The 26,324-nt window shown below is 33.4% G+C and overlaps 6 protein-coding genes across 6 annotated transcripts; 2 read left to right on the top strand and 4 right to left on the bottom strand.

Annotated features, from left to right (window-relative positions):
* Window positions 1–772: 772 nt before the first annotated feature.
* BX664DRAFT_179271 (uncharacterized protein) lies at window positions 773–3,068 on the top strand. The gene is made up of 7 exons (XM_051540020.1): window positions 773–1,153; window positions 1,231–1,330; window positions 1,398–1,553; window positions 1,616–1,694; window positions 1,791–2,572; window positions 2,625–2,733; window positions 2,808–3,068. The coding sequence occupies exons 1-7, from the start codon at window positions 859–861 to the stop codon at window positions 2,916–2,918; spliced, it is 1,632 nt and encodes a 543-aa protein (XP_051398536.1). The 5' UTR covers window positions 773–858; the 3' UTR covers window positions 2,919–3,068.
* Window positions 2,990–3,995, bottom strand: BX664DRAFT_360899 (mitochondrial ribosomal protein S25). The gene is made up of 2 exons (XM_051548202.1): window positions 3,539–3,995; window positions 2,990–3,453 (listed from the first exon to the last, which is right to left on the bottom strand). The coding sequence occupies exons 1-2, from the start codon at window positions 3,964–3,966 to the stop codon at window positions 3,219–3,221; spliced, it is 663 nt and encodes a 220-aa protein (XP_051398535.1). The 5' UTR covers window positions 3,967–3,995; the 3' UTR covers window positions 2,990–3,218.
* Window positions 3,996–5,318: 1,323 nt separating this feature from the next.
* On the top strand, window positions 5,319–7,107 carry BX664DRAFT_338571 (TLD-domain-containing protein). Its single transcript, XM_051546458.1, has 5 exons — window positions 5,319–5,603; window positions 5,667–6,145; window positions 6,239–6,391; window positions 6,468–6,532; window positions 6,611–7,107. Exons 1-5 carry the CDS (start codon window positions 5,429–5,431, stop codon window positions 6,882–6,884), a joined length of 1,146 nt encoding a protein of 381 aa, XP_051398534.1. The 5' UTR covers window positions 5,319–5,428; the 3' UTR covers window positions 6,885–7,107.
* BX664DRAFT_338561 (RAVE protein 1 C terminal-domain-containing protein) lies at window positions 7,099–17,142 on the bottom strand (the record flags this gene model as incomplete). The annotated part of the gene is made up of 36 exons (XM_051546457.1): window positions 7,099–7,406; window positions 7,469–7,686; window positions 7,741–7,799; window positions 7,860–7,957; window positions 8,036–8,283; window positions 8,499–8,534; window positions 8,605–8,989; window positions 9,078–9,176; window positions 9,237–9,335; window positions 9,431–9,534; window positions 9,645–9,752; window positions 9,826–10,033; window positions 10,134–10,395; window positions 10,499–10,842; window positions 10,961–11,826; window positions 11,888–12,001; window positions 12,063–12,312; window positions 12,437–12,541; window positions 12,604–12,759; window positions 12,829–12,979; window positions 13,060–13,166; window positions 13,273–13,511; window positions 13,567–13,673; window positions 13,781–13,942; window positions 14,019–14,109; window positions 14,183–14,839; window positions 14,961–15,045; window positions 15,132–15,373; window positions 15,435–15,573; window positions 15,709–16,171; window positions 16,283–16,370; window positions 16,450–16,495; window positions 16,569–16,714; window positions 16,777–16,840; window positions 16,926–16,985; window positions 17,110–17,142. The coding sequence occupies 36 exons, from the start codon at window positions 17,140–17,142 to the stop codon at window positions 7,305–7,307; spliced, it is 6,741 nt and encodes a 2,246-aa protein (XP_051398533.1). The 3' UTR covers window positions 7,099–7,304.
* Window positions 17,143–17,898: 756 nt separating this feature from the next.
* On the bottom strand, window positions 17,899–21,513 carry BX664DRAFT_380261 (valyl-tRNA synthetase). Its single transcript, XM_051548893.1, has 7 exons — window positions 21,348–21,513; window positions 21,139–21,256; window positions 20,578–21,047; window positions 19,441–20,499; window positions 19,011–19,310; window positions 18,741–18,947; window positions 17,899–18,659 (listed from the first exon to the last, which is right to left on the bottom strand). The coding sequence occupies exons 1-7, from the start codon at window positions 21,498–21,500 to the stop codon at window positions 17,997–17,999; spliced, it is 2,970 nt and encodes a 989-aa protein (XP_051398532.1). The 5' UTR covers window positions 21,501–21,513; the 3' UTR covers window positions 17,899–17,996.
* A 369-nt stretch (window positions 21,514–21,882) lies between these two features.
* Window positions 21,883–26,177, bottom strand: BX664DRAFT_380260 (PGAP1-like protein-domain-containing protein). The gene is made up of 7 exons (XM_051548892.1): window positions 25,600–26,177; window positions 25,355–25,511; window positions 24,503–25,273; window positions 23,958–24,440; window positions 22,691–23,874; window positions 22,376–22,614; window positions 21,883–22,288 (listed from the first exon to the last, which is right to left on the bottom strand). The coding sequence occupies exons 1-7, from the start codon at window positions 26,035–26,037 to the stop codon at window positions 22,072–22,074; spliced, it is 3,489 nt and encodes a 1,162-aa protein (XP_051398531.1). The 5' UTR covers window positions 26,038–26,177; the 3' UTR covers window positions 21,883–22,071.
* Between the last annotated feature and the right edge of the window lie 147 nt (window positions 26,178–26,324).

The following is a 26,324-nucleotide window of genomic DNA, read 5'->3' as shown; positions in this document are numbered from 1 at the left end:
ACAACAAGAACAACAAGAAGACAAGACAATTATAACTGATGAAAGTTTGGAAAAAAGTTTAACTCAAGATGACTCGGTGGCATGTGAAACAGACGATCAAGAATTACCTGACATTGCACCTTTTACAAAAGATGACCAACATCATCCTGTTCTAGTTCTCGCTTCTTCTTTGGCAAACTGTGAAAAAACAAAGATTGTTATACCTCCTACACCTGTTTTGGATATCCCTGTTCGTCCTGACCCTACCAAAGCTACTGCCAACTTGATAGTCGTCAATAAAATCGATTTGAAAAATATTAAGCCAAATACCCTAGGTCCCAAAGAACAAGAAAAAGAAGGTAACTTATAAAAAAAAATAAAAACTTCTCTGTATCCTATTTTATTCATGATTTCTTTTCTTTTCTTTTCTTTTCTTTTTTTTTTTTTTTTCTCTCAAAATAGCTGAACCTGTTTTGCGCGGTATACGACATTTGCTCAACAATCGATTTATGAGTGCGAAAACTTTGTTTGAACAAAACGCTGATAGGTATTATATACGATACTCATTTATATCTTTCCTAAGAACAAAACTCACTTTAATATTATTCTTATTATTATTATATAGTGATCCATTGTTTGCCCTTGCACTTAGTTCCATGGCGTTTTTGAAAGGTAAGAAAAGAATGATAAAGGCATATTATGTATGAAAGGATATAACTAACGAACATTTACATTTTTTTTTCTTTTTGATCTGATATATAGCTGTTATGGTAAGATTGAAAGAAATGGGAGGGATATATTTCCTTATATGATTACTCAATTATTATTTATATTTATTTGTTTAATTGATGATAGACTGCGTCAGATAAAGATCAAACAATGGCTTTGGATGCTTTGAATGCCACTTATGATATCGCCAAAGCTCAACTAGATGCTGCCAAAAAACCATCTCTGATTGCTGGATATATATCAAACTATATGGGCAAGAATAATACTGATACCAAGACTGTGGTTCGTCCTTCCGAAATGTCTAGTGCTCATTCTCAATATCCACCCAATGGTGTAATGCGTGCACATGTCCTAAAGGCCGAATGTTGCTTACAGATAGCCATCATTCAGCTTTTACAAGAATCCGTTATGAGCTATGTCAAATGTGGACTTAATCTTCGTCGAGGTAATGCTTTTAAAAAAAAAAAAAAAAAAAAAAAAAAAAAAAAAAAAAGGTTACTAATTAACTTTTTTTTTTACTAGCATACTCAAGTTACACTATTGTCTGGCAAGAATTCAAAAAAATGGGAAGTGATCATACAAAATATATGGATAGTGATACTGTCTCAGGCGTTCAATTTGGGTAAGGAACAAAAAAAATCATTTTGAAAAGGAAACAGACTCATTCTGGATCATCACACATATCATAGGATTGGTGCCGTGCATTTGGTACTTTCTGCTTTACCTGCTAAAATTTTGAAGGCAGTATCTGTTCTTGGTTGGCGACCTGACAAGAAACTTGGATTTGAATTACTGAACGAATGTGCGAAGAGTAAACGGGTTCGTTCATCTATGGCTACTATGATGTAAGTAAAGATGAAGATAGATAGAAAGGAAGTAATATTCAAATGTATTCAATTTATTTTAGGCTCCTTGCTTATTATTCTGCAGCGACCTCATTTGTCCCACAATTATTATCAGATCAATACACAAAAGCAGCCATGGAAGTAAGTATTTCATGAAAAAAAAGAACTTCATTTATTAGCTCATCCACCATTGATTTAAATAAATAAATGATCATCATCTATTTTTTTTTATTGTAGACACTTTTAGAAGCTCAACGTTATTATCCCAATTCAGCATTTTATCTTTTCTTTGCAGGGCGTATTTCAAGATTGGCATCAGATTTACCTTTATCAACACAGTCTTATCTCTATGCGGCTGAAATCAGCAAAAACGAATGGGCCGAAGTAGCAGTCTCCAACTCGTGTCGCTTTGAAATTGCTATTAATCATATGATTACTGGCAACTGGGAACCAGCGGCTGAAGCATTTGGCTTTTTATGTGAACAAAATTACTGGTCGGCAGCTTTTTGCAAGTATGCTCAAGGAGCTTGTTTGGAAATGATGGGATTACGCACCGAAGCGATTCTTGCCTTTGCTGAGGTATCCAATCTGGTGGTGAAAAAACTTGGAGGACGTATGACTGATATTGACGCTTATGTATTGCGAAAAGTAATGGCTTTTCAGGCAAGTGGGTATCAAGATCTTGATTTCTATATCCCAGCTCTGGAATTCATGTGTATTTGGAATCAACTGTCTTTCATCAACCCTATTTTATTACAACAACATATGACTAAGGTGGAAAACACATTAGCAGCCCTCCAGGCAAGAGAAGACGAAGAATATAGTATTCGAATGCGCGAAGTTGCTCCTGATACGCCTCTCCCAGATCATTTTGATCATCGTGCCGTGCTTTTACTGATCCGTGCTTCTCTCCATAATGTCTTGGGTGATCATAATAGTACAACTTTACATCTGAATTGGATCATCGATCATCAACAAAACATTTCTCAAGATTCGTGGGCTGTACCTTTTGCACTTTGGTAAAAATTAATTTTTTTTTTTTTTTTACTTACATATTTTCTCGCCTTGTAGGGAAGCGGGTATTTCATGTTGGTTTTTGGAGCGTCGGGAACGTAGTCGTCATCTTTGGGAAAAAGCACTTGGTCATTCTAAATTCGATTTTGAACATAGATTAGCTGTGGTAAGCCAAATAGAAAGTGATGATCATGATATTCAATTGCCAAATTTTAATTTATTATATATTATTTTATATAGCGACTCAATTTGGCTTTAGGACGATGTGATGATTTAGGCATCTTGAAACCTGAACCTATTCCTAGTCAATCCAAAAAACGATTCTCTTTGTCAATTCCTTCTCTTTCATGAAGATCATCCTATGGTTGAATATATACGATATTTTGTCTTTGATAGTTATGATTTCTTTTTTATATTAGTATAGTTGTTTATTTATTTGTATTTGTTTTTTATTATTCAATAAAAAGAAAAGATATTTGTGTATGTAAAAAAAATCAAAGTGAAGACAAAAAAAAAAATGTATACAGATAATATATGAAATTTGGTAAGAATGGATGAATGATGACTCTATTTGCTAAAACAAAAATATATAAAAAAAGGAAAAAGAAAAAGGATGACAAGTTGACGGGTGGGGAGAGGGGAAATCTACATCTAGTTGTTCATAGCTTGGCCTTGCAAAAGAGCTTGTTCTTCGTGGTAAAGGGCTTTCTTTGAATATTTGTTGGAAGTAGTATTCTGGAGTAATTTGGTCATTTTTTCTCTAGCTTCACGTTCTTCTTTTTCTTGTTGAGCACGAATGAGATAGAATTCAGAGGTTGCTTTGGCGTAGGCTTTTCGTTCAGGCATACCTTCTTCAGTCATGAGATGAAGTTGATATTTAATCACACTAAGCAAATAAAAAAAAAATAAAAAGTTAAATATTTATTACGATTGCGTTTTTTTTTTTTTTTTTTTTTTTTTTTACAACTTACGCTTCACCATCCACTTCAGATAAACGCATACCAGGTAACATGAGTTGACTAAAATCAGTTCGGTTCAGTCCATCGTCGTTTTCCACTAATACTTTAGGTCGAGAAAGTTCAAAAGGATGATCTTTATAGAACTGACGTCGAAGACGATCTTCAGGATAAACAATAGCGTGTGGTCGTGGTGGTTTGGTTCGCAAATGTTTTTGTTTATGTCGAATGGATGTATTGGTAGATAATGGTGAAGAAAGAGCTTGTTCAGCTGGAGTTTGTGCATTCACATTCACTTGAGCTTGTTGAGAACGAATAATAGAAGGTCCAGGGGGAATGGCTTGTACAACAGGAAGCCAAACAGGTGCCTTTTTCAATAAATTGCCTTTGATAAGATTGTTGACATGTTTAGCAAGTCCAGTAGGTGGTACTCGGAATGCCATTGTTATAATACAAATAAAAAAAAAAAAACAGAAGAAAAAAAAAATAAAAAATAAAGAAATAAGAAAAAGGTGGAGGGAGAGGGTAAAAAGTTAAAACTTTGGTGAAAAACCGTCACCAGCTTGGTTTTGAAACCCAGTACCATCCCCACAAAAATCAACTAAACATTTATAATCTTTACACTTTATTCATCTTTCATATATATATATGGCGTCGGCTATCATCATCACAGCATATAACATCATCAGATAATATATCTGTTATTATGAGATGATGTGTTACATTTCATGAGAGGGCAATGATTATTGTCTTTTTGTCGAACAATATGATATGAGAAACATCAACAATTAGTCAAACAGAAAAAGAAAGTGGCGACCTCCATTAAAAATAACAATAAGGGTGTATATCAGTGATTGTTTTTGTACCTTAAACACGTGGTTGGATGACATGATGATTACTTTTCAAATGGATACTATGATATAAGCAAATCCTGTTTTTTTTATACATAATCATATCAATTTTTAAAGAAAAATTTCTTCCTGGTAATGAAAGATTTTCTTTTATATTTATGGAATGGATTTTATCATCATCAAAGTTTTTTTTACTGTTTAAATGTATATATGCAGGATTGTTTGAAGCTGCATATTGGAAACAAATGATATTATGGAAGAGGGATAATCTGGGTTCAAAAGGCTGAACCTTATTTTCACTAAATACACGCTATTTTTTTGTTTTTTTTTTTTTATTTTTTTTTTTTTTCTTTCCTTTATTATGGAACATACGTCTTTTTTATTTTACTTTTGCCTTGTCTTTTTTATTTATATTCTTTTAAGACTTCAAACTCTTTTTCGAAAACGAAGCAAATTGGCAAAGAATATTCGACAACAACGATATGAAGGATAATATAATAATTTGATAGTTTCTAACTGATGGTAAATGAAGAAAATAAGTAAAAAAAAAAAAAAAGGAATACTACGCGTAAATAATGTACACCAGTATGATTAGTATTATTATTTGGAATCAACGGATAAACGGTAAAAAAAAAAAATGAATTCTTACTTTTTTTATATATAGATATATATATATATATATGTTATTTGGAAGAATATCCAGATGATTATCCTTATGAATATAAGAAGAGATCGTATGATATTTATATCAAATGAAATGATACTTATTAATTAGGTAAGTTATAGAAAACAGTAAGTTGCTAAAATATTAAATAACAATAAGTTTTATTTATTTTTTTTTTTATTATTTATATAGAATCTGTGGAAAAATGTTAATGCATGAATCTCTTTGTTAGTTGTCTCCCTTCTTCTCCTTTTTGGTCACCCCCTTTATTTTTGATTATAAACTGAATATTTTTCCCATTTTGATATTTATTTTCTTTTTCTTTCCCTTTTTTTTTTTCTTCTCCTCAAATAAAGGATTTTTTATTCTTTTTTGTATTTAATAAAAAATATGAAACATCATCGAGGTGCATCCACTTGTTCTACTCAACTTATATCTGATTCAACAAAAGATGGTTATCTTCCACTTCATCGATCAATCACTGATGATCATGAAGATAAACACGCTAAACATTCTTATGATACAACAAAATCACCCATTACTCGCTTTGTATGTAAATTATTAGGTAAATTCATTAACAAATATATATTATATATATTATTTATTATTATTTATTATTTATTTTTAGGTTTGGAACCAACTAGAACTCCAACTTTTGGTCACAAATCGGGCTCTACTACTTCCATCACCAAAAGTTCTGTTTTTCATCATCATCATCATCGACATAGAAAGACAGTAAAGAAAAAAGAAATTGATCATATGATGTGTCATAACAGCACTAGTAGCAACAATAGCATTTCATCATCAACATCATCATCATCAGCATCAGCATCATCATCATCATCATCCTGTATATCATCCACCATATCACCAATGAATCCAAATCTTGTCATCCAATCTTCCTGCAATCAAGTGGATGAAAAGAATGTCTGTCAAATTAATATGCAACACATCACACCAGCTATGGACGCCTTGGTCATGGCCAGTCAAATCCCTTCTGCCAAAAGAATTCAATTTGTCGATGAATTTGATATTCCTCCTCCTACCTTGATTCATCATCATGATCCTACCACTTTACCTCTTTTGACTGACTTATTGGCTGAACAAGTAAAAAAAAAAAAAAAAAAAAAAAAAAAAATATGAACATATTCTGATTTTTCTTTTTTGTATTACTATTATTATTATCACTTACTTATTTAGTTACGACCTTATTTACCTCGCAGGTATCGTCTTGCCTCAGAATGGAAATTACTTTACAGTATGAATCATCATGGAACGAGTTTATCAACATTATATCGTTCTACAATGGATTCTGGACCATGCATTATGGTTTTAAAAGATGATGATCATCAGGTAATGATGATGTTGATTTTTTTTTTCTATTTTTGACCTGATCATTTTTCTTTTTTTTTTTTTCGGGGGTAAGTAGGTGTTCGGTGCTTTTTTAAACGAATCTATTCAACCTGGATTATCTTATTATGGAACGGGTGAATGGTAATCCAAAAAAAAAAAAAAAAAAATCAAGACTAGAATGAATGTATACTAATATATTATTTTAATTTTTTGAAAAAGTTTCTTATGGAAAATCTCTTTACCTACCAATACAGATCATCATCCTATACCGAAAATCAAAGTATTTCCATGGACAGGTAAGAATGAATATTTTTTCTATTCAACCATTGATTGTATTGCCATGGGTGGAGGTGAAGGAAGGTTCGGGCTTTGGTTAAATCAAGATCTGGAAAAAGGCCACTCGGAGCCATGTGCCACCTTTGACAATGAATGTTTATCCCTGAATCCGCATTTCAACTGTGTCCATTTAGAAATCTGGTCATTCCTTATCTAGTTCTCCCTTTTTATATCTATATATATATAAGTATACATATTTGAACTACATCTCTCCTTTCCCGCGCACAACTCACAGACATATTTTTTTTATCTATTTATATTTATCTATCTATTGATACAACCCCTTCGTTTTATGTTTTATAATATTCCTTTCTTGTCAAGAATATCATACCCATCCATATACCATCACATAAATAAACAATATCATTTTATCCTTTCAATAAGATATCATACACAAAATGTTTTATTTTTTATTTTTTTTTTATCCTTAAACTACATAGTACATCTGATAATGCCGCCTGGCCCTGAAGTATAAATATAACTACTACTATCTACGGTTTGTATCTGTGTAACACCAAACGCCTTGAGCTAGAAAGTTAAAAAAAAAAAAAGATGAGTGTCCATTTCCCTCGTTAACCTAATCACTTACAGGAATCCTATTAAAACTTGGAGCAAGGAATCTATTCCGAGGTTGAATGTCGAATGTTTGTTGAAGTTTATATGTACTTGCATCCCAAATCTATATGACCCAACAAAAAAAAAAATAAATAATTCATCAAAATAATACATGTTTGTTATTACCTTGAGTTCACCATCAATGGATCCAGTAATTAAGGTGTGGTTTTGGTTATCAATAGCAATTGATCGAATCCGAGATGAGTGTGCTGTAAATGTATGCATTGTTGACCTTTGCCGAATATCCGAAACAACAATTTCACCACGTTTACCACCTGAGAAAATAAGATGACCTTGACCTTCATACGCTATAGCATAAGCTCCATTATCATGTCCTGGTAATGCTAGAATAAAAAAAGAAAATCAACAACCATCCAAGTCTATTTATTTTGACTTACAACACACCATCGAGGACGAAGGAGGTAAAAGAGGATCCCATATACATAAATGATCTCGCCTAAGTATAATATAAGGTTAGTAATTTATTTATTTGTATTTATTTATTTATTTTTTTTACTTTCTACTCATCGTAACCGATGTTCCTGCCGTGGCCAATAAGCTGCTAGAATTCAAAAAAGTAAAGTCCCTTGTTGCTTTTGAATGACACATGGTTGTCTATTTGAAAAAAAAAAAAAAAAAAAATAGTTTTTAAGTACATTCATTTCAAACCTTACTTAAATTTCATTCACATACATAATAGGGTTTGTTGGGTTGCGCATGAGAATCAAATTTCCAAAGACATAAAGATCCAGTTGTATCTCCAGCACCAAATTTTTGACCGAAGGCATCAAAATGAATTCTTGTCACTTTACCTCGACAACCATAATAATTGGTGATTTCACGTTCCTGACCAAATTGCCATAAGATTGCACTAGGACCGTCATTTGTCACTTCGCATCCAGTGATATCTAAAAGAATAAAATAAAAACTAAAGTTATTTCCTTTTGTTTATTAATCAAAAAAAAAAACCTACAAAATGGGTATTCTGGATGTGTTTCAGCACAAGTAGCTCTGATGGACCTTTTGAGCGTGATCTAATTAGATTGCATAAATGAAAAAAAAAAACTATGTGATGAGAAGATGATCAAGCTTGTATTTTTTTTTTAATATACCATGCGTTCATTATTTTCTGTGACCGATCCTACTGAGCTAACACCAGTAGGTGATCTTGAAACATCCGAGCCTTCTTTTCCTAAAAAAAGAAAGAATATCAGAATAAAATTTATTTGATCACATATTTCCCTATTTTGAACGATACTTACCTACACCCAATGACTTTTTGAGAGTTTCATGCAAATTGTCAAAACTTGAATTTTGAATTCTATCTTCTGGTTGTAACAATCGACCTGCCATAGGAGAGATCGGGGTAGATGCGGTACTGGATTTGGTAGAAGCACATGATGAATGATGATGAAGTCCATGTCGTTTACCTCCAACAGGTGATTTGACTGCCGTATTATTATCGTTGTTGTTGTTGTTGTTGTTGTGATGATGGGTATGTGGGTGATGATGAGAATGATGAGGGTCCCTTTCTGGTTCCATATCGGAAGTAACAGAATCCATTTCTTCTTCGGTGTCAGGATAACTTTCCACAAATTCGTGCATATTCCAATCTTTGGATGAGGTTGATCCAGCACGATGTAGAGGCTATATATGAAGAAAAAAAAAAGAATATTGGTCAAAGCTAAGTAAGATTAAAAAAAAAAAAAAAAAAAAAAAGAAACAAATCACTTACAGCACTAAATCTTTGAGCATTGTTCATATCAATCTCTTGAATTTCCGATTTGGTACAAACAGCCACTATATCCCCTAGTTTACCATTGGTTCCAGTTTTCTAAAAAGGAAAAAAAGTTAGATCAGTACATTATACACATAATAGAAAAAATGAGTTTACCAAGTTAATGCAGAATGCATGAATCGTTGTACCTGCATTGTAAACGGTATTGGAATGAGGATGATGTGGTTCACCAGATAAAACGTTTATTTCAGGAGGCTAAGAATAATTAAAAAGTGATACAATTTGATGAGTTTTCTGGATCTTTTTTTTTTATCCTTATTCCAATCTAGTATCTTTATTTATTTACTTACAGAGAGTTGAGCAAATGGTAATAAATGTGTATCTGGAAATAATGTCTTGAGAGAGTGCCAATATTTCTTTTGTCGAAGTGTCTTGAAATGTTTTAAAATATTACCTAGCAATGATAAAAAAAAAAATCAGTTTAGAGTGATGATACGTAGATATTCATAGCAATCAGTTATTCGTCTCTATATTTTTTTTCTCTCTTTTTTTAATAAATCATACTTCTTGTAAGATCATGGTCTAATTCGTTTTCCATTTTAGATTGTAAACAATGAGCACGATAAGCTATTGGATCCAAAAGAGTAGTCCAAACAAAATCCACCAGATCATCTATGATAAAAGCAACCATATATATATATATATATATTTTAACAAACGTATTATATCAACATGTTATCCCTACCAGAATTGTTGATTTTATTGTTTTTGGCGTGATGCATTCCTTGTTCAAGATTAGATAAAACCGCATTCAAAGAAGCCAATTCAAGTACGATTGCACCAATTGAATGATCTTGAAAATCTTGCCATGGTTTATATTTTTCTTCATTGAGATCGAAACCGAACAAACTTTCATCAGAGAAACTTTCAAAATCTTCTGGGTCCATTTCAACCTAATAATAAATAATAATATAAATCATGTTATTATAGTCAGTGAGTTTATTCATCATATTCTTCCAATCTTCTTTTCCATCTTCTTTTTCTTCTTCTTACCAATTTCGCTTCATGCTTCAAGATGTCTTCAAATAATGTAGTGATTACCATGGTCGGATCTTCCGTATAGATATGATCCATGAAGTCAGTAAAGTGATATAATAATGTCCAAGTCTTTTCAAAATGGCGTTGTTTTGTCGTCACCAAGATCAGGCATACATAGGCTTCTAAACAAATTTTGAATGTTCGATTTGATTTGTACATGGCTGGCAAATAATCTTTCATCAATCGATTCCATATAGAAAAAGTGTCTATCACATCACTGAAAATTTGACAACCCCAAGAAAAAGAAGTAAAGATATGTTAGATTCAATACCATTCTTTTTTTTTCTTTTTTTTTTTTTTTTTTTTTTGTGTTAACATACTCGATCCAGTTTTCAATAAATACCAAAGCAGATAAATCCAAGGATGGACGAATGGTGATCACCTGAAAGATTTGGAAGCACCCCAGTTGGAATGATGTCAGAAAGTACGGCATATTGAAATTATCAGGTACACACTTGTCAAGAATTTGGAGGTACAATGGGAACACATCAGTTTCAATGCTTTTTTCCATAAGAAGCTTGGATAATAGAGATTTGTCGATACCGATTTTTTCACCAAGATCAAATAGTACTTGTCGATTGTCGAGATATTGTTGACGATACTTAGATATCAACACCTTATCAGGAATAGAGTGACACATCGCAGCAGCAGAGTGGAAAATCGTCTAATTGATAAGAAGAAATTGTTCAGATCAAATAACTTTACACTTCCTTTCCTTTTCTTTTTTCTTTTTTTTTTCTTTTTTTGTGTGTGTATGTATATATTCACATATGTATATTTACCTGAAGTATACGAATAACCAGCAAACCTTTGTAAGATCCAAGTTCTCCATATCCATCTTCTATTGTCTCACTTTCAGAGATATCTTGTGAAGAAGATAAATATTTGAGATTGTCTTGTATATCATCATCATTTTCTAATAGAGTCCTTGTCTTGAGATCGGCAAATATATCATCATCAGCAAAGAGATCGGTCGTCTTGGATTGTTTTCCGGTAGCAAAGATATCCCCATCCTCTGCAAAAAGATCCACTGCTTTGGACTGTTTTCCAGTGGATGCGAAAATGTCATTACCATCGTCAGCAAAGAGATCAGCTGCCCGGGACGACGTTTTTTCATCGGATGTTATTGTTAAAGATGTATCCCCGTTGTCGTTATTGATTATCGTTGCTTGCAATTTGTTAGGAGATGGTGACTTCATAGGGTAACGAGTCATAACATACAAAGAGAGAAGAGGACAACCTATGCGTTCATAAGCACGAATAACCTGAAGAGAGAAGAGGTATTCCAATTCATATGGTATTCCCAAACCTTTGTGTAGTTGTAGAACATGTTGCTTCACGTGTTGATACAAAATGAAAAGAGTCGGATCGTTCACAGTCGCAGCAGAGTCATTTTCTTCCTTCACTTCCTTATCTTGTTGATCTGATATAGCAAGTTTGAAAATAGATGTTTGAGATTCTGATTTAATCAATTCTGTCGAACCAGCTAGCTTGATTTGTGATAATGGTACAATAATGGATCGAACAGCGTCATGCTTATTTCCAAGAAGCCAATAAGCAGTGGTAAGAAGCCAACGATCGTTTGTTTCAATAGCAAGAGGTATCACATAGTTGTTCAAGATATCCTTGAGTAACGGACTGTCATCACCTGTAAAATAAAATGGAATATGAGATATGTGTGTTTGTGAACGGTTTCATCTTTTACGTACCATCATATACACGGCAGATGACAATAGCCAATTGATAATCCTTCAGATTTTTCAAAATCACATTGATAGCATCCTTGAGTTTGTCTGCCAGTAAAAAGAATGCAGCAGCATATTCTAGGGGAAAAAAAAAGAGTCAATCATGCATTTATACAGAAAATCATAAAAATGATCTTACCGAAACGTTGTCTTCCTAGTAATACAAATGCATTCTTGGCTGCGGCCTTTTGCCATCGAGGTTGAGTAAAATCATTCGCCAGAAAAGTGATCATCACCCGTTGTTCTTTATGATAAGTAGCTGTTCGCCATAAGCTTTGTAACAATGACTTTTTTCGTAATGCCAAATAGAACAGAGTACAGTCAACCGGATCCTTGAGGTCTTCTTTAGCCAAATAAGTGTTTCTTGCTATGGAAGCCAAAAGTTCTTTCTATTTGAAACCAGTGAAAAAAAAAAAAAAAAAAAAAAAACATTATATAGGTATGAATATTATTCGATATTTTTCTTTCAAAATATAGACACACATACACATATGCATATCATCATTTGCTTACCACAACATCTATTTTTTGTAACCATAAGAAGAGTCCTAATGATCTTGCATCCTGCCATAATAGTTTCCCACCACAAAGTCGAATACACCGTTCCAACAGTATATCCTAAAAATAACCATACAAAGAGTCTGTCGGTTAATATAAATAAAAATATAATCTTTGGTTACCTGTGATTGACTATGAAGAGCATAAGCAATATCCCGTGACTCCAAGTCCATTTTTTGTTCTTCAGGAGGAAGCATCTTGTTCAAATGGAAGTGGTTTTCAAGCAACGCAGTAAATCGAGCACCATTTTCATCCAGTGCTTCACCTTGATTCGAGATCTATAGATGGAATAATAAAAACAAAACGCAGACTGAGATCTCTTCTTTAGTAGTCTGCATTTTTCTTACCTCCACAAAGCTATCAATCATAGCAAGCAGATGCATTCGTTCATTATCAGATAATCCAGGCAGCTGTCGTGTTTTCAACATATCTTTCAGTTGACCAGCTTCCATGATGGATAAAGGTCGACTCAAATCTTCGTCACTGTCATCATCAAATCTTAATTTAAAAAAAAGTCAATAAAAAGTCAATAAAAGCATTTACCCCTCAAACCCCATGTCTTTTAACATCTCATTTACGCGTAAGATTGGTTTTCATTGTCGGATCCACCGAATAAGGCATTGTACTGTTGTTGTTGTTGTTGTTGTTGTTGTTGTTGCGAGGGCTTGATCTTGAGAGTATCACTCTAACAAATAAAAAGATAAGGATTAATAGCTGCATATATATATATATATATATACTTTCTTCATCACTATCCCCTTTTTTCCATCATATCACGAGTCTAGTTTTACATTTTGTAGTGCTAATATCTTTTCCAATGAGAAGGGAGGTGCTAATTCAACCGGATGATCAAAATCTGTTTCTATCACCTGTCGAAGGAATCGTAAGAGTGATTGTAGTACGGTATTGATCAAATCCACTTTGCCCCATAACAAGTAATGTAAAAGATGTCGAGGATGGTACAGAGAAAGCGGTCCATTGTTTTCATAAGAGAGATCATAAAGACTTGCGGTATTTTTCAAAGATGTATCTACAAGGATAACACAGTTAAAAAAAAAAAAATTATCTGCCTGTTTCTTTCATACCTTCCTCTTGAACTGTCAACCATTTCAAGTAAGAACGAACTTGATTCCCAGCTGTTACTATTAGACCACCATGTGCCACCCATATCACACCAGAAATACGTTGTTCACTATAAACCATGAAAAAAAAAAAAAAAAAGAGAGTGGAAGAAAAAAAATGATCAATCTATACCCAAGAACCACTCTTCCTATTCATTTGTTTTTTAGCTTCACTTACGTATCGACATCAAATTCAGTATAAAGTGTCCAGACGTCTAAATCATCCTTGAGTTGAGTGGCCCTCTTCTGACCATAAATGGATACTCGATGTTGAAAAGCAACGGCCAAAAAGAACTGAGCATCTGAGGATATACACCATGCAATATCTTGAATACGTTCACTACAGAATCATGTAAGAGAAGAAGACACGGTATTCAGTATTACCATCATCATCATTTGTTTGATAAATCACTTACTTAAATTCAAAAGATTTGATAAAGCAGGGAGCTACATTTGTTCTTATTTCCATCCAAATAGAAAGTCTATATATATCACCCACCGAAGATACTATTCAAAAAAAAAAAGGTATTTTATATAAAGCCATTCATAACTAGTAATCCTTTTTTTTTCTTTTACTTACCAATAGCAATATTGCTACTCGCACAACACACTTGTAAAATATTTTCCAGTCCAGTATCTAATTGATAAAGCAGATCCCATTTTGTATCCCTATGCTGATCACTCTGGTCGTCTTGGATGCCGTAAAAGTATAATATGGACTTGACTCCAACCACAAAATCCAGGGTCATTACCGTTGTCTTCGCATCACTGCTGTCGTTATCATATTGTTCTGAAGTTGATCCCGTCGCTAACTTGCGAAGAAGTTTGGCTGCTGTACCATTCATCCGTTGATGCCTAGTTGGTGTTACCACAGTGGGTTCCACTTCCCATGACATATGTTGACATCCTCGATATACAATGTTGCATATCTTACCATAGAGTCCAATATCATTAATTTCCCAAGTAAATAGTTTGGATGTGGCTGTTGATAAACCAAAAAGGAGGTATCGTTTTGATGATGAGATATCGGTTGAACTAAAGGAAGCTGATGTCGTCATCAAACGGGATGTGTGGTTGCTATCATCTTGATCATCAATATCGTGAACAAAGAGTGAAGACAATGGTGCAGCACTATCATACATTGGCAATTCTTGATGATGCTGATGAAGATGATGATCTAGGCTATCGAATTCGTAAATCAAGACTTGTTTCCCATTGTAAACCGCGAATAGCCTATCTATAATGTCATGTAAATGAAAATAATCATAAAAAAAGAAGAAAGAGAAGAAATCAGTACTATGTATGATCATCCACAAAATTTAATGACTATATTGCTCCTTTTATTCTTGTTAGCTTACCATTGTCGATTGGCACTGAGAGAACAGCATGACGTACTTGTACTGAGCGATCTAATAGCAATTGTGTCGTAAGGAGTCCTGATGTCTGAAATAAAAAATAAAATTAAAAAAAAAAAAGACAGATGAGAAGGAATAAAAATGAAATATATTATCCAATACTATGATTCTTACCTGGTATAATCCGTAGTTCCACAAGTTGATTTGTCCATCAGTACTGATCGTGCAAAATCGGTTGCCTTGAGTTTGGATGATATTGGTGATAGGCTGTTGATGACCTGCCCAAGAGTATTTAAGTCGAAGTCGAGGTTCAAAAGAGGTCGAATCTAAAAAATCCACCAAATTCAGACCATAACATCTGATTTCACCATGAGAATTCTTGGCTACAATTGATAACTCAACAGGTTTAATGGTTGCTAAATAAAATAAATAATGTTAGATAAATACATGTGCCTTTTGATTGACTGAAAATCTTACATAAGGATTGAATATGAGACAGATCATGGACTATATGTACTTTGTTTAAAAAGAAGGCACCATCTTTAGGATCTACAGCTTGATCGATTCGAAGTATGACAAAGGTTTTTGGTATACGACGAGGCCATGAATTGAGATACTAGAAAAAAAAAAGATATAAGAAGGTCAATTCCATGTAATAAATCAAAAGGTGAGATGAAGGAATATACTTGCCTTCTTTTTTTTTTTTTCCTCTCTCTCTCTCTCTCTCTCTCTTATCTATTGATCAACATACCTGAACACCCCAAAAGATAATAGATCCATCTGGTTGTAGTCGAAAGAGTAAGTCTGGTGTATCACGTATCAAATTCTTGACTTTTTCCAATTGCTGATCTAGTGAATAATGATGATGTTGATGATGACGGTGATGAGCATTGGCTTGACGGATTTCGTAGACTTTTATGGCATTTCGTAATTCATCACAATCGATATAATGAATCGGTGAGAATTCTTCCATATGATGAGTGTTATTGTCGTTGTTGCTACTGTTGGTAGAATAGTCATCAGACGTAGAAGTGGTCATCATAGAATTATGAGACGATGAGCATATGGATGCCGACGAATCAGCTGTTACTAGAGATTGACTTGGATCAATGACGGCACACATATAAAGTCGATGAGGCAAATTGATATCAGTAGGACTCCAAAATCTACCTACTCCATCACGACACATTGTATATAAGGTACAATCCGATGATCTAATATCCAGTAAGACAGAGAGAGAGAGAGAAAAAAGAAAGAAAGAAAGACGAATATCAGTCTAGTTTTTTGCATGATGATCCTTTTCTTTTGTCGTGAAATGAGCTTACCCGCTTTCTGCTGGTAAATGCCTCCATGCAAAGTATGTAACATCACGAGGATGATTTAGATATATAAAGTCATAAGTCAAGGTCGATTCTATAAATATAATATTAAAGAAATGCCTTAATCCATATGTGGGATTAAAAAAAAAAAAAAAAGAATATTTCGAGTTTACCTATGATAGAGTCAGTGCGATACCAAAGTGTCACCAATTGATCAAACTATATAATAATACCATATAAATAATTCTGCTTATATTGAATCATCATCCTCATCATTATCATCACACTCTACCTGTCCAACAGTAGCAAATAGGGTATTATTAGGAGAGAATTGAGCCAACATAATCCTAGAAGCAGGTGTCACTGTCCATAATTCGTTCCATTGAGAATCTTTATATTGCCATATTGCCAATTTTTCCCCAGCTAATAATAATCGCCCTGATAAACATGAAGAGATGATTGTCAGGATATCATTCATTATCGTCATTATTTTCATATACCGTCTAAACTCCAATCCAGGCTTGTGATTTTATTGCTCGTATCAATCACCGAGTTATATTTCCACTGTTTAGAGTAAAAAGTTTAGAAAGCTAAGTATAAAAGAATGACATGTATTGATATAACATATTTTTTTTGTTTCCATTTTTACCTTTTGTGTTTCAACGTCGTATTGAAACAATTGTACACGACACCCAAAAGCAACAGCCAACTATAAAAAATCATAATATGGAAATAAATGTTATGTGTATAATAAATAGATACGTTAAGATGGAGAAGATATACCACTTGTATACCAATAGATCTTTTTCCTTTTTTTTTTTTTTCTTTAATACCTGACTTGAAGGAGCATGACTTGTGATGGCCATCACTGAGTTATGTATTGATGCTTCACATTGTTGTTGTTGTACTGACAGTATTTGAATAAAGATGTTGGGATCTGCATAAATTACCACCTTGTCACCACTAGCATAAGCCTAATATAATATTAAAAAAAGTCATGATAATGTTCATATATAAAAAAGGTTAAAGATGAGATAAACTTACAATATAACGAGTATCATTGCAAACAAAGACATGAATAGCTTGAGTTTCAGAATTGACCTGTCCAGGGCATATTTGTTCTAATAACATATTGTTTCAACGGTTTGCGTGGAATAAAAAATAACGGTAAAAAAAAAAAAAAGGTGAAATAAAAAAAAAAGAATAAACGCAAAAGTATGGAGGGCTTTGTAAGTCACAAAGAAAATCAATAGGATAATAAAATATATATAAAAAGAAAGAAAAAAGGAGCTAATTAAATAGCTATAAGAACATGAGGATGGTGTTAAAAAAAAGTCAGAATGAAAAGGAAAAGAAAAAAAAAAAGAGAGAGAGAGAGATTGGAGGGTGACAAGAAAAAAAAAAGAGGTGAGTTTTAACTTTTGGAAAAGTCGTAAAAAGGATATTTTGGAAAAATGAGATATTTACATATGATCAAAATGGAGGAGATCCGAGATTTCCGAAAGGTGACTTGTACAACCACTATTTGTCATTATTTTGAATAGTAAAATCATCATCAATGCTATCATCTATCAGGTGAACTATTATGCCAGTTTGTTAATGAGTTTCAAACGGCGCCCATCGATATTGTATCATAAAGAAAACGGATTTTTATTATATATATATATATATATATAAATATAAAAAAAAAATATATATATAACTTAGGTAACTAATTCATCTATTTCAATAAATATACAGCAATATCCCCATTGATTTGAGCAGCTTCAGTATCAGCAGGAGGATCAGTCTTGTCAGAGATGGACAAACTCTTGATGGAACGAGCAAGAGCCAAAATGGAGGGAGTTTCAGCAGTGAATAAATCAACCAATTCCTTGTTGGCGGTATGTACATATGCTACGGCATCCTTTTTCTTATTGAGTTGAACAGCCAAACTACGGATAGTTTTTGTTGTTTCAAATACCATATCGAATTCTTTGCCAGCTTGTTCGTTGATATAAGTGGGTTCATTAACAGGATACTTGGCCAAAACGATAGATTTAGTGGCATCACCAGGACGACGTTCAAGACGTTGGAACAATTCTTCGGTTACAAAAGGTGAGAATGGATGTAATAATTTTAGACCAGCTTCAAGACAGGTATACAAAGTGTTTTGTGCAGTGATCTTGCGTTTGGCAGCAACTTCATCATTGGTAGTGTCCATATCACAGAGAGGCTTGATCACTTCAATATATACATCACATAATTCATATAGCCAGAATTGATACACAGCGTTCGTGGCAGTCAAAAAGTTGCGTTCTGTCAATCCCTTGTTGGTTTCCACAGCAGCTCTATTCAACTTGTGTAAGATCCATTTATCCGCTAAAGATTCGTTACCAGAAGGCTAAAAAAAAAAAAAAAAAAAAAAAAAAAAAAAAAAAAGTTTAGGAAATTATTCCAATTATTAAATAGAGATAGTAAATACCTTTGCAGAGGCTACAGGCTTGAAATCTGATCCCAATTTCATCATAGCAAAACGAGTGGCATTCCAAATCTTGTTACAGAACTTGCGGTAACCTTCCACACGTAAGATATCCAAGTTGATATCACGACCACCAGTAGTATAAGAGCAAAGGGCGAAACGAAGAGCATCCGTACCACATTCAGGAATACCCTTGGGGAAATCCGCTTTCTAATAAAAGATGAATAATGTAAATATATAAAGAAAAAGTTCTTGTTATTTCATATTTATTACCTGTCCACTCTTAGCTCTGGCAATTTCCTTTGCATCAAGATTTCCTTCCAAAAGACGATTATGTAAACCTTCCAAAGAAATACCTTCAATCACATCAACAGGATCAATGACATTACCAAGTGATTTTGACATTTTACGACCATGAGCATCACGGATCATAGCATGACAAAAGACTTCAGTGAAGGGAACTTGACCAGTCAATTTAATACCAAACATCACCATACGAGCGACCCAGAAGAAGAGAATATCCCAACCAGTTTCAAGTAAAGAAGAAGGATAGAATTTCATCATATCTTCAGTCTAAATATATTATATATATATATATATATATCAATAAATAGGTAAATATTATTTTCTTCTTAGATTTTCCAAGCATATACACTAGATCCTCCTTTTTTTTTTCTTTTTTAGTTATCTGAAAAGTTATTACCTTATCAGGCCAGCCCATAAGAGAGAAAGGCCATAAACCAGAGGAGAACCAAGTATCTAAAACATCAGGATCTTGTTCCAAAGTGAATGACTTTCCAGGGAATTTGCGTTCAGCTTCAGCACGAGCATCAGCTTCGTCTTGACCACTAACCCAATACGTATTATCAGAATAATCAGGAGTAACATCATCCATCAAAACATAATAAACAGGGACACGATGACCCCACCAGAGTTGACGAGAGATACACCAATCTTGAATATTTTCTAACCAACGGAACCAATCACCTTCAGAAACCTTGGGAGCAATCTTGAGTTTACCATCACGTACAGCTTGACAGGCAGCTTCGGCCATAGGTTTGCAATTCACCCACCATTGAGGTTTCATAATAGGTTCAATCACATCACCAGACTTGCTACATACAGGCACGGTCATTGGATTTTCCTTGACATCCACAAACAAACCTTTGGCTTTCAAATCTTCAATGATCTTGGTACGCACATGGAATCGTTTCATACCACTGTAAGGACCAGCATTTTCATTGTAAGTACCATCATCATTCATAAGATTGATGAATTCCAAATTATGTCGTTTACCAACTTCATAATCGTTAAAGTCATGAGCAGGAGTAATCTTGACAGCACCAGTACCAAAGGCCATATCAACAGCAATATCATCAGTCACAATAGGAATACGGCGATCCAAGAAGGGATGAATCACAAATTTGCCATGAAGATGCTTATATCGTTCATCATTGGGGTGGACAGCAACAGCAGTATCACCGAGCATAGTTTCAATACGAGTAGTAGCGACGACAATACGTTCATCACTTCCTTCCACTTGATAAGCAAATTCATTCAAAACACCAAATTCAAACTTTTCCTTTTCATCATAACCAATAACATTCATCAAAGTACGACCAGTAATTTCCTTGTTTTCTACTTCTAAATTGGACAAAGCAGTATTGAGACGAACACACCAATTCACAAGACGGTTGGCACGATAAATAGTTCCTTCACGATGAAGACGGACAAAAGTTTCACGAACAGCTTTTGATAATTTCTAATCCAGAAAAAAAAAAAGAGTTTTATAAGCATTATATATATTTATATATATATATAGATGAATGATTCAACTTACAGGATCCATAGTAAAAGCAGCTCTATCCCAATCATAAGAGGCACCCAAACGATGAAATTGTTCATAGATACGATTACCATATTTTTCCTTCCATTCCCACACCTTTTCAACAAAAGCTTCACGACCCAAATCATGACGAGTAATCTTGGATTCTTGCCATAATTTCTTTTCCACCACGGATTGACAAGAAATACCAGCATGATCTGTACCAGGGTTGAAAAGTACAGTCTTACCCAACATACGGTTCCAACGTACCAAAGTATCTTGAATAGCCACTGTCAAAGCATGTCCAATATGAAGAGAACCAGTTACATTTGGAGGAGGTGCAGGCACAATAAATGATCCTTCGGGTTTGATTTCACCATCTTCAGTTAATTGAGGTTTGAAGAATTCTTCCTTGATCCACCAGTCATACCAAGCTGATTCAACTGCACGAGGATCATATGCATTAGCCATAGGTTCACTCATATCTATTTTAATTCAAGCATCATTACAAAAAAAAAAAGGAATATTCAGTTTAAGCCTTTTTTTTTCTCTTTTGTTGTATTCTGTTTTGTTTACCTTTCTTTTCACCCTTAGGTGTTTTGTTCACATAGACAGGAGTTTCAGTCTTGTTAGCCTTTTTCTTCTTCTTTTCGGAATTTTCATTAGCTTGAGCCTTCTTCTTTTGTTCTTCGAGCTAAAATCATATATATTAGATATAAAAATAGACAGATAGAGAGAGAGGATGAATACACTTTGTCAAGATATAACTTTTCATTCCATTTTACCTTGGCTTGTTTTGCTGCTAATTTAGCCAATTTAGCTTGACGTTTTTCTTCATTTTTGGCTTCATTCTTGGCTTTCTTTGCAGCTGCAGCTGCCAATTGTTCAGGTGTCAGTTCAATAGGAGCAGCTTCTTTAGTAGAATCTTCAGCAGCCATAGTCAATCGAAACGAATTTCTTTTTGGAAGAGAAAAAAAAAAAAAAAAAAGAAATGTTCCCCTCTTCCACCTCCTCCTTTTTGTTTTCGCCGACTCGTCCATTTTTTTTTTCTTCTCAGCCACCCAAAATAAGGTTTTGGATGACTTGGTTTGACTGATTTTAATTCATGCAAAGTTAACAGTAATAGTGAACTGGACCATATATGGCACCTTTCCTTTTTGTATTTATGCTTTTCTTTCAAATCACGTTACTATTTAAACAATTTTAGTCATGATGATACATATCGGGTTCTTTTTTTTTTTTTTTTTTTATCTACAATTTGATTGCTGATATCAGTAAAATGAGTCGAATTAGTTTTATTTAAACTACAAGAATGAATAAGGGAATGGCACTAAGTACAAGTTTGAGAGAATAATAATAGTAATAATAATAATAATAATAATAATAAATGCAAACAAAAAGAGCAAATAATAAGTAAAATGATAAATATATAAATAGTAGTAAGTGATGGTAGTAATAGTAATGGTAACAATATGTAAAGAAAGAAATGAAAAACAAGATAAAATAATTCTATGATTTCTTTTTTGAGAAAGAGTAATGATAAATAAGGTCCATAAAGGAAAGATACAGTTGTTGTCCATATGAGGAGTTCCAGAAATGCAGAAGAAGAAGCCATCCGATCAACCCATTGGATAAAAAGTACAAAGAGTGTGTATATTTGATACCATACATAAAAGCATATAATACCACAATGTAAAATAAACAATAAGTAATCCATGACCAAATTCTACATCAAACAAAAAAAAAAAAAATAATAAGCACCATATACGTATTTTCCCTCTTTTTTTTTTTTTTTTTTTTTTTTTTTTTTTACCTTGATAACATTCTTGGTAACATCAGTTTTTGATTTGTTAACATTTCAATATAGATCATAAATGGAGCAATGGCTAGCACACTATGATCTGATGAAAAAGGAACAAACCAATGGACAGATAAATTTCGTATCCATACCATGAGAATAGGAGCATTGAATGGCAATAAGGTAATAAATAATAACAGAATAGATTGTAAGTAATGATATCGATTGTTGCGATCCAGTTCTTGTGATGGTGCCTATTTTTTTAAAAAAAAAAAAATGAGTAAAGACATCGAACCAAGTAATTTTTTTTTTTCAATTGATATGACTTACAGCAATCCAACGCTTTCGTAAAGATCGAACACATGTAATAATATGAACCAAAAAAGCAACAAGAAAAACAAATTGATAGGGTATACAAGTTGCCACCAAACTGAATAAAATAAGAGTAGTGATAATTCTTCGTTCCATTCGTTGTCGATCAGAATCATTATCATAAATATCAGGAAGAAACCACAATTGACCACCGTCGCCCATTCCACTATAATGATGATGATGTTGTTCCTTTTGTTGATGTATTGACTTTGTTGTTGATTTCGGTCGATAACAAGCGATTGGATAGTATCGAATAAATAAGGAAACCATATGAGCACAAATACGTATAAAAAGAGAAGTAATCAACCAAAGAGCACATACGACACCAATACTCATCACAAGTCCAAACATAGGCAACCACCAAAAAAAAGGATCAGTTCTTCCCGCCAATACATCACCCCATATGACTGACATGGATGATTTAATTTCCTTGTTATAAGAGAACGATTCTGGTACATAACGTTTCCACCATTGTCCAAAAAGTCGAGTATCATCCAATAGTTCATAAGCTTCCTCATCAGTCCATCCTTGATAAACGCAAGCTGATATTAATATCACTGAGATGATAGGTAAAGTTCTTCGTAAACAATACACCAAGCCTTGACCGAAATGGGGATATATGCCTGTAGAGAAGTAACATCGAATTTGAGTGACCCAAACCACCATGACAACTATGAATGCAAATGTAGGAAGCATGATACCATTTCGAAATCCAATCCGTCCAAAGCTTCCATACCAGTCTACTGTCATTTCCAATTGAATAGGTTGATTACATGATGGATCCATCCAAATATTGATATCTAAACCACGGGCATTATCTTCTATAGGTGTATCACGATGCCGATGTTGTTGATGTCGATAAGTATGATGTAATCGAATGGGAGTTGAGGCCGTTGAGAATGCAGTACGACCGTGCACAGACATATCTATTTGTTGTTGTCCATCTGCAATGTTGACATAAAATTTAGATTCGTGCATGGATGAGATAGATTGTCGTAAAAGTGGCGAAAAATGAACAGATGAGCATTGAGGATTGTTGATATTCATATGGAAAGCAAGCATGGAACTTTCAATAGCAGGAATTCGTACAGTCGAAAATAGTGCAGGATTGATGTCTATTTGAATTCCATTCAACGCAATATCTATAATGTTAAAAGATAATAGTAAAAAAAAAAAAATCATTAAGTGCACTTTCCTTTTTTTTTTTTTTCTTAATCAAACTTACCAGTCATGGATTTTTCAATCACTCGAGTATTTGTATCAAAATCATATGGTTCCACTATAAGAAATCCACCACTTCCAAAATCGCCATTACCACGACGATCTACCACAGATAGAAATTCATAACCTTGCATTTCTTCAAAAGTAATACTTGCAAACATAAAAGTGTTCCCAGACGACAAATCGATATTTTGAGATGTAGAAGCAGGCACAGGAACTACAATACTATCAGTGACAGCTCGACAGCCCATTCTTGTTGTTCCCTTGATATGAGTTTCTAACTTGTTGCATAGCAATAAATCAAAATGTCCAAGCTGTTTGTCCATTGGGTAACTCGTCAGCATAGCAAGAGCATCTGCACCTTCATACACAGGTAAAAACACCATTCCTTTTTGTCCATCCTTGTCACTTTGATCAAGTATCAATCGTTGTCCTGGTAATAAAAATCGACTTTGATTTGGTTTCAAATCATGAAATGTGATTTCTCCTAAACAAAGAAATAAAAATTAATAAAAAAAGAAAACAAAATATTATCATTTTTTTTTTTACCTAAATCCAAATCAGATCCATCACCTCTTCGATCTTCCAGTCCCGATAAAAAGGCCTTTTCCATGACTTTGATACGTTCTTCAAAAGGTTTGGTTTGAGATCCTCTTCTTGCATCCACAATATTTAACAGAGTTTTTGACACTACCTTGACCAATTGATTACATGATAAGATGGAAATATGATCAGCACCAGTCCATACACCTGGAATAGCAGTAGAAAAGACAGTGAATCCATGATTTGATGGTAAAAATGTTCCAACATTGGCAGAATCAGAGCAAATCATCGAATCCAAATTTCCTCCAGCGATTGATATCAAGGTGACATCCTTAAGTATATCATTTGCATCCAAAACAGAACTTATAGTTGTATGTTGTTCATGTTGTTGTTGTTGCTGTTGTTGTTGTTGTCGTTGATCATGACGAATTTCATAACCTCTTTTCCAAAATGAATGAATATCATCATAAATCTTTGATATTTTCCAATCGAATGGTGCAGGTGGTAAAAGGTGAGGAGTGGATAAAGTAATGACAGTATTGATAGAGCCTGGTTGATAATTGTGAAGAGTAAACATGGTACGTGCTACAGTACCACCCATAGAATGACCAAGAATAATGACAGACGTTGGATCAGGTAATTGTTTATTTTGTTGAGGACCCCATTTTCTTGAGAGAGGATAGAGTTTAAGAATATAATCAATAGCATCATTAAGATATTCAGCTTGTTCCAAAAGAGATTGACCATGTAAAGCAGAGAATTCTTCATTGAAATCAACTAGAATTAAATAATTTACATATTAATTAACTTTGTAAAATAAAAAAAATATTTATTTATTTATTTATTTTTTTCTGTTACCAGTAAAAAAATCGAGATTTCGCATGCCTTGATCCCATGTTTCAATATTTCTTGCATAATTTTGATAATAATAATAAGAAGATTCAGCAGCAATAGATCGAATTTGTTTATAACTTCCAGCATGTCCAGGAATAAAAAGAACAGGAATACCTGTGGGCTATTTTAAATGAATAAATAAATAAACAAAATAAAATAAATCAATTGATTCAAAAAATTTTGTGTCACAATATTTGTAATTGATTTACCTGTTCAGATAGATCGACACCTTTTTCTCGGTACAAGTATAAGGCATATTTCCCAGCAAATCGAGTCATTTCACTGTCAAAACCATCTTGTTTCAAGTATAAAGGTCGCATATAACTTTCTCTACATCTATTCGTATCCTTTTGGTGAAACATAAAAGAATCTAACATAGTTGCAAGAGCGCCAAGAGATATCAATACAATAGACAGGAGTACTATAACACACGAGGTTGATAACTGATACTTTTTAGGAATACTGATATTATTATTATTTGTTGTTGTTCCTTCGGTTGATGAAGTTCGTCTATACATATTTTGAGTTGTTTTGTCGTCATTAGTCGCTATTAATGTCGTTGTATTGTCATTATTATTGAATTGTCTTGTATTTTCCAGTAAACTACATATATCAGTTTGTTGATCAATGTCAGAAAAGTTGGTCATGACAAAGTAGATATTAACTAACAATGCCAATCTTATGTCACGAATTGATAAAAAAAAATAAAAATAAAAAAGAGAAAGAGAATATGAGCCAACTTGAAAGTAGATGGAGTTTATAAACACAATAAAAGCATTCTATGCAGAAAAAAAAAAAGAAAAAAAATATATAAAAAAAAATATAAAAAATAAAAAAAAAAGGAGAGTAAGAACAGAAGAACAGCAAAAGTGTAAATAAGAAAAAGAAATCTTTTTTTTTTTAAAAAACCTACAAACCAAAACGGAGATCAAAA

This window comes from Halteromyces radiatus (genome assembly GCF_025201355.1).
Source record: "Halteromyces radiatus strain CBS 162.75 chromosome Unknown BX664scaffold_6, whole genome shotgun sequence".
NCBI lineage: Eukaryota > Fungi > Mucoromycota > Mucoromycetes > Mucorales > Cunninghamellaceae > Halteromyces > Halteromyces radiatus.
The sequence above is the reverse complement of the archived record's forward strand: the minus strand, read 5'-3'. Positions and strand labels throughout refer to the sequence as shown.

Bases quoted from the DNA above. Each gene is read 5' to 3' on its own strand.
- BX664DRAFT_338571 (XM_051546458.1), top strand. From the start codon at position 5,429: ATGAAACATCATCGAGGTGCATCCACTTGTTCTACTCAACTTATATCT. The intron at 5,604-5,666 runs GTAAATTCATTA...ATTTATTTTTAG, and splicing joins CTTTGTATGTAAATTATTAG to GTTTGGAACCAACTAGAACT. The intron at 6,533-6,610 runs GTAATCCAAAAA...TTTTTGAAAAAG, and splicing joins TATTATGGAACGGGTGAATG to TTTCTTATGGAAAATCTCTT.
- BX664DRAFT_380261 (XM_051548893.1), bottom strand. From the start codon at position 21,500: ATGGCTGCTGAAGATTCTACTAAAGAAGCTGCTCCTATTGAACTGACA. The intron at 21,257-21,347 runs GTAAAATGGAAT...ATATGATTTTAG, and splicing joins TAGCAGCAAAACAAGCCAAG to CTCGAAGAACAAAAGAAGAA. The intron at 19,311-19,440 runs GTAATAACTTTT...TAATATATTTAG, and splicing joins TTATGGGCTGGCCTGATAAG to ACTGAAGATATGATGAAATT.
- BX664DRAFT_179271 (XM_051540020.1), top strand. From the start codon at position 859: ATGGCTTTGGATGCTTTGAATGCCACTTATGATATCGCCAAAGCTCAA. The intron at 1,554-1,615 runs GTAAGTAAAGAT...AATTTATTTTAG, and splicing joins TCATCTATGGCTACTATGAT to GCTCCTTGCTTATTATTCTG. The intron at 2,573-2,624 runs GTAAAAATTAAT...CTCGCCTTGTAG, and splicing joins GCTGTACCTTTTGCACTTTG to GGAAGCGGGTATTTCATGTT.
- BX664DRAFT_380260 (XM_051548892.1), bottom strand. From the start codon at position 26,037: ATGACCAACTTTTCTGACATTGATCAACAAACTGATATATGTAGTTTA. The intron at 25,274-25,354 runs GTAACAGAAAAA...ATTTAATTCTAG, and splicing joins AAATCTCGATTTTTTTACTG to TTGATTTCAATGAAGAATTC. The intron at 23,875-23,957 runs GTAAGTTTGATT...TTAACATTATAG, and splicing joins GATTGAAAAATCCATGACTG to ATATTGCGTTGAATGGAATT.
- BX664DRAFT_360899 (XM_051548202.1), bottom strand. From the start codon at position 3,966: ATGGCATTCCGAGTACCACCTACTGGACTTGCTAAACATGTCAACAAT. The intron at 3,454-3,538 runs GTAAGTTGTAAA...TTATTTGCTTAG, and splicing joins TCTGAAGTGGATGGTGAAGC to TGTGATTAAATATCAACTTC.